Raw genomic sequence first — 13,299 nt, 5'->3', positions numbered from 1 at the left:
TAAAAAATTGTGACTTTAGGGCTACAAGATATGTCCTTGGAAATCGCTTACCATTGAAAGCTTACTTCACACTATGCTCCTCAATGCCAAGATGACTAAGAAATAACAAATGTTTTCTCTACTACTTTTATTTCACTGAACTCAGTTATTCATCTCCCTTAGTACACATGGCCTTCAGGTAAAAGGCCAAAGGGTGTTTAACTTTTTAACTTTTTATGTTGCTTTGTATTGGTTCAAGATAATGTTCTTGCACAATACAACCATTTATTTGATTCAATTTGCTTTGTAAACTGAACTTAGGACGATTATTCAGTAAAGTCATTAAATGGGGTAAAGGTCAGTCAAACCTTTAGTCGTGGCAGCACATGTTCTTCTCAAATTCACATATAACTTTCCCTTTAGTAGTCAACACACATTTCTTACAATAACATTAAATGGCTTTCTTTGTAAAATTAGCAATATTGGAACTGTTCTATCAGTTGTACCCAGGTTACGAACGCCTGATTTCTGGATACCCTTGCACATGAATAAGCTCCCATAATATTAGTAAATTCAAAGACCAATGACATTTACATGTATTAGTTCCTATGATTCTCATCATTGTCTCGGCAAAATTTTCCAAGCCCACTGGCAGGATAACTAAGCAAACTTTAGAGTGGTGTCCTCGCTGACATCTCCAGCACTGAATTGGGTACACAATATTATTCACATGCTCAACACCAGGTTCCTGAAATAGACTATCTATTCTCAGTGCTGTCGCAGGGGTCAAGGAAAGAGCGTTCACGTCATGGCCCTGTTTCCACCAATCTTTCCACCACCACGCACAAGAAGCGACAAGACAGACACCATTTTATGTCGATGCCGAGAAGTGTGTTCAGCTCTGGCTGAACAACTTCTAATCTTGTGCGTGGACTCGATAAGAAGAAGTTCTGTCGCAAGAAGGGATTATACATGGACTTGATAGCATACGTGGGAAGAAAGAAAGGATAGATTGCATCTATTTTAAAGGCCAGATAACACTTGGAAAATTGATGTTATCGGAGAGACTTGGTTGAAAGGACGATGTTTTGGGGCGGCCATTGTGAGAGTGCCCGTTGTTGAGGATGGAGTGCTGTGTTTCAGCTGTATGTACTGAGATTTTGTGTGAGGGTCTTCGGCATGGAGGCTAAGTGGTGCTTAGCTTAGTTGTACTTGGTTCTCAGTGGTTTAAAATCAAGTTCACGTGCGTTTATTGTCATGTGTCCCTGATAGGACAATGAAATTCTTGCTTTGCAGTTATCAGCAGTTATTGCAGTGATATGCTCATGCAGAATGAGACAATTGGGGAAACTTGTTTTGAAAAAGCTACGTATCTTAACTACTAAACCTGGTTCGCTTCTTAATAAACAGACACCACACAACCTGTTTGGTAGACCAGTTCAAAACTTTACTTAACATCGGCCGATGGAAGGGAGGGAGAACTCCAGTCAAGTGACCAACACAGACACTTGACTGTGCTCAGTCACCTTCCCTTAACAACAGAATTACATTGACTTAAATAGGGTTTTCTTGTCCCCTTATCACATTCCACAGACATTAGTCATGGTCAGAGGTACTGGAAAAGGTTTCCACAGAATGCATCACATCAAACCTTTTTTTTTACATGGTACAAGATATACTAAAAACATTGGCTATTTGCTTTATCTCCAAATAGACCACCCCTAGCTCTTTTCGCTGCTTCCTCTGTCATTTGGTCCCTCATAAACATAGGTCATTTGATTTCCACTTTCCTGTTTTTTTTCTCTTTGTCACTTGGTCCCTCCTAAACCATCTGTTTACAAAGATGTGACCACCTATGTCTCTCTTCCTCTATCACCTCCTCCCCCATAAACATTTGTCATTTGGTTTATGGCATCTCCCTGTGAAGATTTAACCAGCTATCTCTATAGCTTCTCCTCTGCCTGTCACTTGGGAGACAATGTTATAGGATTTATTATCTCACACACCCACAACCTAAGGCAAGCCTAACTTGACACTAAATATAAGCTGTAAGCTAGCCCAGAAACCAATTTAATATCTTCTTATATTTTTAACTAAAATTCGGCTTCATCAGTGTAATGCAAAATGATTTGCAAGTTTATCTGAAAGCCTTGGGACCAGACACTTGTCGGATTTCGGACATTTTCGGATTTCCGAATGGAAGATTTTTAGCGTAGATTAGGTAGGTAGCGCGGGCGGCTTGAAAAGTCTGGAGCGGCTGCCTCCTCCGGGGAATCATTGCATAAATGTTAGTCAGTTAGTTTGGAAGGATTTTTATGTGGTGGTGGTGGGGTGTGAGGGGGGGGGGGGTGGTGGGTGGGGTGGGGGTGAAGGGGGAAACTTTAATTCTTAGTCCCCTACCTGGTCGCCGACTCCCAAACATCGCGGAGCTGGGGGCTCCGTCCGGCGGCGGGTAGTGCCGGTTGGAGCTCCGACCCCGGCAACTCTAATGTGGCTGCGAGGCGCTCCAAATCCAGCACCACCCACGGGCGGACGCCCCAGCCCCCCAGCTCCGCGAATGTTGGGAGTCGGCGGCCACAGCGCTCCGGAGCTTACCGCACGGTGACCCGGTAAGGCATTGCCCGCTCCCCGCTGGTATCCCAGCGCTGCGATGCCACCGACTCCGAACATTCGCGGAGCTGGGGCTGCGGGCGTCTGGCCGCGGGCGGCGGTGGATTTGGAACGCCTCGCAGCCAGGGGTACAGTTGCCGGGGTCGGAGCTGCAACCGGCGCCGGACGCCCGCAGCCCCAGCTGGGAGTTGGCGGCCACAGCGCTGCGGAGCTTACTGCACGGCGACCCGGTAAGGCATTGACCGCTCCCCGCCTCTCCGACCAGGTAGGGGACTAAGAATTAAATTTTCCCCCCTTCACCCCCCCCTCCCTTCACATAAAAGCCCTCCAAACTAACTGACTAACATTTAAGCAATGATTTACAGATGTTTAAGTGTCTCCCCCGTCTCCGGGGAGGAGGCGGCCGCTACAGTAGTACAGACCTGGGTTGACCGTGGGTCGTTTCGGGTCAAGTTTGGCGCCAAACGCGAGCTTTGGTGTGCAGACGACATCCTGGAAAAAATGGCCTGTTTTCGGAGTTTTTCGGTTTCCGGAACTCCGGATAAAAGGTTGTGCACCTGTATGTTGCTGACTTGAGATGGGGTCAAGAGTGATACAGTGTGGAAACAGGCCCTTCAGCCAAACTACACTAGTCCCGCCTGCCTGCGCTTGTTCCATATCCCTCCAAACCTGTCCTATCCATCTACCTGTCTAACTATTTCTTAAATATTGGGATAGTCCCAGCCTCAACTACCTCCTCTGGCAGGTTGTTCTCTCCACCCACCACCCTTTGTGTAAAAACGTTACCCCTCAGATTCCTATTAAATCTTTTCCTCTTCACCTTGAGCCTATGTCCTCTGGTCCTCGGTTCCCCTACTCTGGGCAAGTGATTCTGTGCATCCACCCGATCTATTCCTCTCATGATTATTGTAAAGGGCCAGTCCCACTTGCTGATTTTTTTCCGGCGACTGCCGGCATCATTGACTAATGTATCAGGTCACCGAAAAATACGCGGCATGATGACGTATGACGCGGCATGATGACGTATGACATGGTGGTGATGTGGTGTGTTGGCGTATGACGCGCAGTGTTTTTTCAAGTGTCGCACCATTTTCTTTGTTGCTGCTGGATTTTGAAATGTTCAAAATCTTTTGGCAACATTGATATGACGCCGACAAAATCGCTAAGTGGTACAGGACCTTAAAGAGAGACAGGATAGGCTGAATGTTAGAGCTCTAGGGGCTAGTGGAGTCAAGGGATATGGGGAGAAGGCAGGCAGGTTATTGATAGGGGATGAATGGCGGTGTTGGCTCGAAGGGCCGAATGGCCTCCTCTTGCACCTATTTTCTATGTTTCTTTCCCTCAAACGTAGGAAGCTGAGGGGTGATTTGAGGGAAGCTGCGAAAGAGTGTTCGAGGAGGGCACTATTTCAATGTTTAAAAGACATTTAGACAGATGGATAGAAAAGGTTTAGAGGGATATGAACTAAATATTCTCACTCAAGAATCTAACCCTTCAGTCTAATTAACGGTCCTGACCCAAAACGTTGTCCTTTTATTTCATGTTGTAGGTGCCACCTGATTTGCTGAGTTCCTCCAGGAGTTTGTTTTGTGTTTTTTTTTTAAATCTTTGCTGTAAAATTAACCAAAAAGAATGAAAATTCAAAACAACTTTGGATATTGCAAGTTCCTTACCCTCCCCAAGTATTGCACTCATTTGAAATATTTAGGTATTGCAGAAGTTTGCTGGTCAAGAAGTGATTATGAAAGGACTTGTAAACAAGGATGAATGCTTTAAACTGATGTAATTACCTTATTGCCCGGGAGTGTAATCTGTCAAGCACAGGACTGATGGGTAACAGGAATATGTTGTGAACCCAAACCTGGGCAACCAAGTTTTGGACAATCCAAAGATTTCAGAGAGGAGAACAAAGAAGATCAACAAGAAAGGTTGTAATACTCGAGTCCAATGGCTACAAATGAGGATGAAGGTTATATTAGCTGCAGCAAGGCTGGAATCAGGTAATGATGTCGAGATGAGTAAACTTGGCTTATAAGTAGCTTGGATATGCTTGAAACATTATGAATATAGGCTTAAAACAAATAGGGGTCAAAAATAATATCCAGGCGACAAAGTCTAGTTGTGTTTCAAACTGTGAAGGTTGTACGTACACAAAAATGCTGGAGAAACTCAGCTGGTGCAGCAGCATCTATGGAGCAAAGGAAATAGGCAACGTTTCGGGCCAAAACCCTTCTTGGTTGTAGCTTGGGAAGGGTGATGGGAATCAAAGACCGACTTTCCTATTCCAGAAAAATAATTGAAGGAAATTTCAGCTTTTCTTAATTGAATTTTAGTCACTCCAATTATTTATTTTTAGTAGAGAGCCTGCTGTTGGAATAAAAAAGAATGGAGCTAACAAGTGGCAATTTCAAAACTTAGTTTGTTTCTAAGCAACTATATTTTGATGTATTTAATTCAAAGCAAGCCTAATTCTACCTTTCAGTTGGCTTGCCTTCAATCATCAAATTTCAATTTTCTATCTTTCTATTTTAGGTTACATCTGTCGCCGTTTCACAGTTTCTTCAATTATGATGGGCAAGTATTTTTAACAAGAATCACAGCAGCAAGCTGTATATAATCTTTGTTTTAAAGTTAATATTGAGCACATTGATTGGACACTGATATTTATGGTTAAAATATAACATGCTATAAATAAATTATTCCAAGTCAGTTTTTCCGTCTTGTGTTGTTTGGACCCTCCAGCCTATTTTTCAATGTAAAATAGCAATGATTAAGAGGAAAACATCACAATGCTTAAGCGTGCAATTAAAAAAAAAAATTGTTTTGTTTTAATAGTTTTAAATTAGATGATGAAAATTATGGAAACCGTATCTAACTTTCAACACTAATTGTTCTGGAGAAAAAAAGTATCGAAGGGTGAATTATGAATATCTGAAATTAATAATTTGGACATTTAATCTTTTAATTGGCTTTTTATTAAACGGGCCACAAATCAGATTAGCACTTCTACAGGTGTGCATTTTGGGTTGTATTGCCAAGAGCTAAAAATTGCATGCTTTACCAGTGGCATTCTTTCATGAATAGTAAGATAATAATTCATAGCATCCATTAGAGAAATTTTGCACAGACATTTAGGTGATCAACAGGTTTAAAAGATTGGGCAATTATTATGGCAAAGAATTATAGAAAACCTACAAACACTCAATCCATTACGAGTTTCATCACTTTCAAGCTTCAGTTTTTCTTTGGGTAAAGTCCAGCAAACTTGTGCTTCTTTCCCTTTCATGGAAAATAAAACTTTTTTTTGGGGTAGAAAAACTATTATTTTGCTTTAAAAAAACACATTGCAGTCTTCTTAAGAATGTTGCAGATAAAAGGTGGAACAAATGGAAAATAAATCAAGAATCTGTACACCTTAACACAAGGTTTCTGCATTTTAATATATGAGAAATTAATTTTAGTTAATTGTTACTAAGTAGTTTTACAACTTTAGTATCTTATAGATTTATTATTAATGATCTTTGTTCTCGTAGTCATACGGCGTGGGAACAGGCCCTTCGGTCCAACTTGCCACACCGATCAACATATCCCTCTACATTAGTTACACCTGCCTATGTTTGGCCCATATCACTCTAAACCTTTCTTATCCATGTACCTGTCTTTTTTTTTCTTAAACATTGCAACAATCCTAACCTCAACCACCTTCTTCTCTGGCAGCTCGGTCCATACATCCACCACCCTTTGTGTGAAAAGGTTACCCCCTCTGATTCCTATCATATCTTTTCCCCTTCACCTTAAACCCATGTCCTCTGGTCCTTGATTCCCTACTCTTGGCAAGAGATTGTGTGTCAACCAGATCTATTCCTTTCATGATTTTATACACCTCCATAAGATTATCCCTCATACTCCTGAGCTCCAAGGAATTGAGTCCCAGCCTCCTCAAACTCTCCCTGTTGTTCAGTCCCTCTAGTCCTGGCAACATCCTCGTAAGCCTTCCAACCCTTTCCAACCTGACAGCACCTTTCCTGTGACATGGTGCCCAGAACTGAACCATGTTCACCAACATCTTGCATAACTGCAACGTGACCCAACGTCTATTCTGAATACTCTAATGCCCTTTCTGACCACCCTATCTACCTGTGATGCCACCTTCAAGAAATTATGCACCTGTACTCCTAGATCTCTCTGTTCTACAACACTCTCCCAACACTCTACCATTCAATGTGTAGCTCCTGTCCATGATTGACTTTCCAAAATGCACCACCTCACAATTCTCTGTATTAAATTCCATCAACCATTCCTCAGCCCACCTGGGCAAACGATCAAGATCCTGCTGCAATTTTTGACATCCATCTTCACTATCTATAATACCACCCACTTTTGTATCATCTGCAAACTTGCTAATCTTGCCATGTACGTTCCCATTACAAATTATTAATATAGATGTCAAACAGTAATGGGGCCCAGCACCGAACTCTGAGATGCACCACTAGTCAAAGTACTCCAGTCCGAGAATAAACACAAAAAGCTGGAGTAACTCAGCGGGACAGGTAGCATCTCTGGAGAGAAGGAATTGGTGATGTTTCGGGTCGAGACCCTTCTTCAGACACAGTCTGAGAATCAACCTTGCACCGTTACCCTCTGCTTTCTTCCTTGAAGCCAAAATTCTATCCATTAAGCTATCTCTCCTTGGATCCCATGCAATCTAATCTTCCAGAGCAGCCTACCATGCAGAAGGAACCCTGTCGAATGCTTTGCTGAAGTCCATATAAACAACATCTACAACTCTGCCGTCAACGACCTTTTTGGTCACATCTTCAATAAAACTCAATCAGATTCATGAGACATGAGACACAGAGAGTGGTGAAACTCTGAATTCTCTGCCACAGAAGGTAGTTGAGGCCAGTTCATTGGCTATATTTAAGAGGGAGTTAGATGTGGCCCTTGTGGCTAAAGGGATCGGGGGTATGGAAAGAAGGCAGGTACAAGATACCGAGTTGGATGATCAGCCATGATCATATTGAATGGCGGTGCAGGCTCGAAGGGCCGAATGGCCTACTCCTGCACCTATTTTCTATGTTTCTATGACCTCCCACTTTCAAAACCATGCTGACTCTCCCTAATTATTCCTTGTCCATCTAAATGTGTATATATCCTATCCCTCAGAATACTCTGGTAACTTTCCAACTACAGATAGGCTCACTGGCCTATAGTTCCCAGCATTTTCCCTGCAGCCCTTCTTGAATAGAGGCACAACATTTGTCACCCTCCAGCCTTGCGGCACCTCTCCTGTATTTAATGACGACTTGTAAATTTCAGCCAGGGCTTCTGCAATTTCCTCTCTCGTTTCCCACAGTGTCCTTGGATATATCTTTCCATCAAAACTGATCACCAAACTCGGTAACCTGGGCATCGACCCCTCCCTCTGCAACTGGATACTGGACTTTCTAACCAACAGACCCCAGTCTGTGAGGTTAGACAAGCACACCTCTTCAACCCTCACCCTGAACACCGGCGTTCCTCAGGGCTGTGTGCTGAGCCCCCTCCTCTACTCCCTCTTCACCTATGACTGCACACCTGTACATGGTACTAACACCATCATCAAGTATGCAGATGATACAACGGTGATTGGCCTCATCAGCAACAACGATGAGCTGGCCTACAGGGAGGAGGTCCAGCACTTAGCAGCATGGTGCGCTGACAACAACCTGGCCCTTAACTCCAAGAAGACCAAGGAGCTCATTGTAGACTTCAGGAAGTCCAGAGGCGGCACGCACACCCCCATCCACATTAACGGGACGGAGGTGGAACGTGTTTCTAGCTTCAGGTTCCTGGGAGTCAACATCTCCGATGACCTCTCTTGGACCCACAATACCTCTACTCTGATCAAGAAGGCTCATCAGCGTCTCTTCTTCCTGAGGAGACTGAAGAAGGTCCATCTGTCTCCTCAGATCCTGGTGAACTTCTACCGCTGCACCATCGAGAGCATCCTTACCAACTGCATCACAGTATGGTATGGCAACTGCTCTGTCTCCGACCGGAAGGCATTGCAGAGGGTGGTGAAAATTGCCCAACGCATCACCGGTTCCACGCTCCCCTCCATTGAGTCTGTCCAAAGCAAGCGCTGTCTGCGGAGGGCGCTCAGCATCGCCAAGGACTGCTCTCACCCCAACCATGGACTGTTTACCCTCCTACCATCCGGGAGGCGCTACAGGTCTCTCCGTTGCCGAACCAGCAGGTCGAGGAACAGCTTCTTTCCGGCCGCTGTCACTCTACTAAACAACGTACCTCGGTGACTGCCAATCACCACCCCCCCCCCGGACACTTATTATTTTTTTTTTTTTATTCAAAATCGTTTGCTATGTCGCTCTTCAAGGGAGATGCTAAATGCATTTCGTTGTCTCTGTACTGTACACTGACAATGACAATTAAAATTGAATCTGAATCTGAATCTGATCCGGCCCAGGAGATTTGTCTACCTTCAGATAATTGTCAGGACGTTCAGCACCACTTCGACTGTTAGTTCGACGGTTCACTATTACATCTATAAAGAAAGACTTCGAATCTACAACTTGGAACTGAGAAATGCAAGGCAATCCTTCTTCTCTGACATCATTGCCAAAAACAATAATAATGCACGGGCCTTGTTTACTACTATCGACAGGCTAACAAACCCTCCTGTGTTAGTAGCCCCTGAACTGCTTTCCACAAGGGCCTGTAATGAATTTGCCTCCTTCTTCACCGACAAAATTCAGAAAATGAGGCAAGCAGTCAGTGCCTCCACATCAGGTGCAGGACATGTGTTGTCCATGTGTCCACTTATAATCAATTCAAATACCATGACACAATTTTATGTTATTAACCATGAAACCTTGGAGGACATTATCCAACATTTGAAATCCTCCTCCTGCTGCCTTGATATTCTACCAACAGGCCTTTTCAAAGGTGTATCAAACTGCATGACCTCAGACCTTCTACAGATTGTAAACACGTCCCTTCTCTCAGGTGTCTTCCCACAGGCCCTGCAAACTGCAGTTATCAAGCCTCTTAAAAAAGAACTTAGACACTTCACTACTGAACAATTACAGACCAATATCGAACCTCCCATTTCTCAGTAAAATCATTGAAGAAGCTGTTTTTAAGCAGCTGAGCAATTTTATGTTAATGAACAGCTGTTTTGATGTCTTCCAGTCAGGATTTAGACCACACCACAGCACTGAGACGGCTCTTGTTAAGGTCTTCAATGACATTCACTTAAACACAGACAATGGCAAAATTTCAGTCTTAGTATTACTAGATCTCAGTGCTGCATTCGACACAGTCGATCGCAGCATATTACTAGACCGTTTGGAAAACTGGGTGGGACTTTCGGGCACAGCATTAAAATGGTTTGAATCCTACTTGAAGGACAGGGACTACTTTGTGTCTATAGGTAATTACACATCTGAGCGTGCAAAAATTACATGTGGAGTTTCTCAGGCCTCCATTCTGGGGCCTCTTCTGTTTAACATCTACATGCTTCCACTGGCTCAGATCATGAAAAACATCAAAATATGTTACCATAGTTACACAGATGACACACAAATCTACATAACTATATCACCAGGAGACTATAGTCCAATACAAGCACTGAGTAGATGCATTGAGCAAATCAACGATTGGATGAACCAGAATTTTCTCCAATTGAACAAAGAAAAAACTGAAATAATTGTTTTTGGAGCCAAGGAAGAACGATTAAAAGTTAGTACCCAGCTTCAAATGGTAATGCTAAAAACAACAAACCAAGCAAGAAACGTAGGAGTAATCATGGACTCAGACCTGAACAACAGCCACATAAAAGCAGTCACAAAGTCAGCCTACTGTCACCTAAAGAATATATCAAGGATTAAAGGACTTGTGTCTCAGCAGGATTTGGAAAAACTTGTCCATGCATTTATCTTCAGCAGGCTCGACTACTGTAACAGTGTCTTTACAGGTCTCCCTAAAAAGTCGATCAGGCAGCTGCAGTTAATTCAGAACGCTGCTGCTCGAGTCCTCACTAAGACCAAAAAATTAGATCACATTACTCCAGTACTGAGGTCTTTACACTGGCTTCCTGTCTGTCAAAGAATTGATTTCAAAATACTACTGTTGGTTTACAAAGCACTGAATGGTTTAGGGCCAAAATACATTTCTGATCTTCTGCTTAGCTACGAACCACCCAGACCTCTCAGATCGTCTGGGACAGGTCTGCTCTGTATCCCCAGAGTCAGAACTAAACATGGAGAGGCAGCATTTAGTTTTTATGCACCACATATCTGGAACAAACTCCCAGAAAACTGCAGGTCTGCTGCAACTCTCAGCTCTTTTAAATCTAGACAGAAGACTTTTCTGTTTGCCGCTGCTTTTCAGTAAACAATACAATTTATTAATTACCTATACTGCACTGTAACTTCTAATCCTGCTTTAATTCTATTTTAAATATTTTATTTGATTGCTTTTAATTTTGTAATTATTTTATCTGAATAATCTAATAATCGTTTTACATCTAAATGTCATTTTATATGTGTTTCTTTCCAATGCTTTTAATGTTTTATGTAAAGCACTTTGAATTACCTTGTTGTTGAAAGGTGCTATACAAATAAAATTGCCTTGCCTTGCCTTGTTATACTGACTGCTCTCAAGACACTTCCATTGACTGCCCCAAGTTTCGCAGTCCTGCCTTTTTGCACTGCAAAAACAGAGAAGAAATACTCATTGAGGACCTTGCCCATCTCATGTGGCTCCACACATTATTGACTGCTATGTTTCCTGAGGGGTCCCACTCTCTCTAGTAACCCTTTTCCCCTTTATGTACTTATAAAATCTCTCGCGACTATCCTTACTACTATCTGCAGTAGCTATCTCTTGTTCCCTTTTTGCCCTTCTGTTCTCTCCAGTTTTACTTTTAATATATAAATACATTTTTATGATAATAATAATTAGAAATTGTATTTTGATCTCCTTTGCTAAAAGCGTAAGCCAGTCTCTTGGACTGTTGATAGGAAAGTTAACGCATTACATAGAATTTAAGTATTTACACACTCATTAAAGTGTTAGTTCATGATAATTATGGAAATCCATTGCAAGAACAGGAAATGCTGGAAATTGTTGGAGTTGTGAGGCAGTGGCTCTACGAACTGCACCACTATACTATATTACAATTAGCGGTCATTCTCCTGCGGATTTCCATGCAATTTTGAAAACTTAGGAGAGCATTGAGAATTGCTTTTTAAACTAAAAAGTTCCTGCATTTCATAATCTTTGCCCTTTTTATAGAGAGGACCCATGTCAACTGTGAAGTCAAAAGTGATGTTGCAGTTGTACGATTTAACACGCCAAACTCTAAGGTAATAATGTATTTGAGCATTCAATAATGATTTGGCTCTCTTTACGTTTATCATAAACTAGACTAAGTGGGACCAGTTGGGTCCCAGCATCACACGGGAGGGCTGGTCTCCCAACGCAATATTCCACCTCTCCACCATTTCCAATATTGCTGGCCAGTGGGGAGGTTTCTGGAGCGCTAGTATGTGTGTTGTGGGTCAAAGGGACTGGCTTCCAGAGGGCTAGTATGGACATTGTGGGCTGAATGGATTCTTGGGCTGGCAGCTCAGTCACTCTGGCCGGGCAGCTCAGTCACTCTGGCCGGGCAGCTCAGTCACTCTGGCCGGGCAGCTCAGTCACTCTGGCCGGGCAGCTGACACAGGCTGTTGTGCACTGAAGGAACTGGTTTCCAGAGGGCTAGTATGGACATTGTGGACTGAATGGATTTTTGGACTTGCAGTTCACTAAGTCATGGGTGGTGGGCTGGCACTTCAGTCACTTACAGCTGGTGGGCTGGCACTTCACTTACTCATGGCTGGTGGGCTGGCAGCCCAGTCACTCACAGCTGGTGGTGGCAGTTCACTCAATCACCCCTCTTCCCTTCTCCCCCCCACTCTGCTCCATGCCATTCCCCTCCCCACTCGCATTCAGTCAATCTCCCCTCATGCACTCTTAGTGGCTCTCCACAGACACACACACACACAGATCCTCAGACACGCAGACACACACTCAGACACACATACAGACACTCATACACAGAGACACAGTCAAACACTCACACAGACACTTACACATACACACACTCATACACAGACACTCACATACTCATCCACAGACACTTACACAGCAACTCATACATACGCACGCACAGACAGACGACGCGCACACACGCTTTAGAAGCAATAGAGATACTATCTGCAAGCATTTTAGAACCAATAGACTTTTTGCAAGCTTTAGAACCAATAGACATTTTTTTGCAAGCTTTAGAACCAATAGACATTTTTTTGCAAGCATTGTAGAACCAAAAGAGACACTTTTTGCAAACATTGTAGAACCAAAAAAAGACACATTCTGCAAACATTGTAGAACCAATACACTTTTTGCAAATATTTTAGAACGAATAGACACTTTTTGCAAGCATTTAGAACCAATAGACACTTTTTGCAAGCTTTAGTACCAATAGACACTTTTTGCAAGCTTTAGAACCAAAAAACACACATTCTGCAAGCTTTAGAACCAAAAAAGACACATTCTGCAAGCTTTAGAACCAAAAGAATAGAGACGCTTTTTGCAAGCTTTAGAACCAATAGACACTTTTTGCAAACTTTAGAACCGATAGACATTTTTTGCAAGCTTTAGAACCAA

At 43.0% G+C, this 13,299-nt stretch overlaps 1 protein-coding gene across 2 annotated transcripts in view; it reads left to right on the top strand.

Moving 5' to 3' along the window:
• LOC129697175 (trifunctional enzyme subunit alpha, mitochondrial-like) overlaps window positions 1-13,299 on the top strand; it is a 60,428-nt gene that overhangs the window by 4,674 nt on the left and 42,455 nt on the right. For both annotated transcript variants that reach the window (XM_055635485.1, XM_055635484.1), the window contains exons 2-3: window positions 5,122-5,163; window positions 11,887-11,957. In XM_055635485.1, the coding sequence (XP_055491460.1) occupies window positions 5,122-5,163; window positions 11,887-11,957 (113 nt within the window). The remainder of the gene's footprint in view (window positions 1-5,121; window positions 5,164-11,886; window positions 11,958-13,299) is intronic.

The sequence above is a fragment of the Leucoraja erinacea genome, chromosome 5 (genome assembly GCF_028641065.1).
Source record: "Leucoraja erinacea ecotype New England chromosome 5, Leri_hhj_1, whole genome shotgun sequence".
Lineage (NCBI taxonomy): Eukaryota > Metazoa > Chordata > Chondrichthyes > Rajiformes > Rajidae > Leucoraja > Leucoraja erinaceus.
This window is presented reverse-complemented; position numbering and strand designations above follow the sequence as displayed.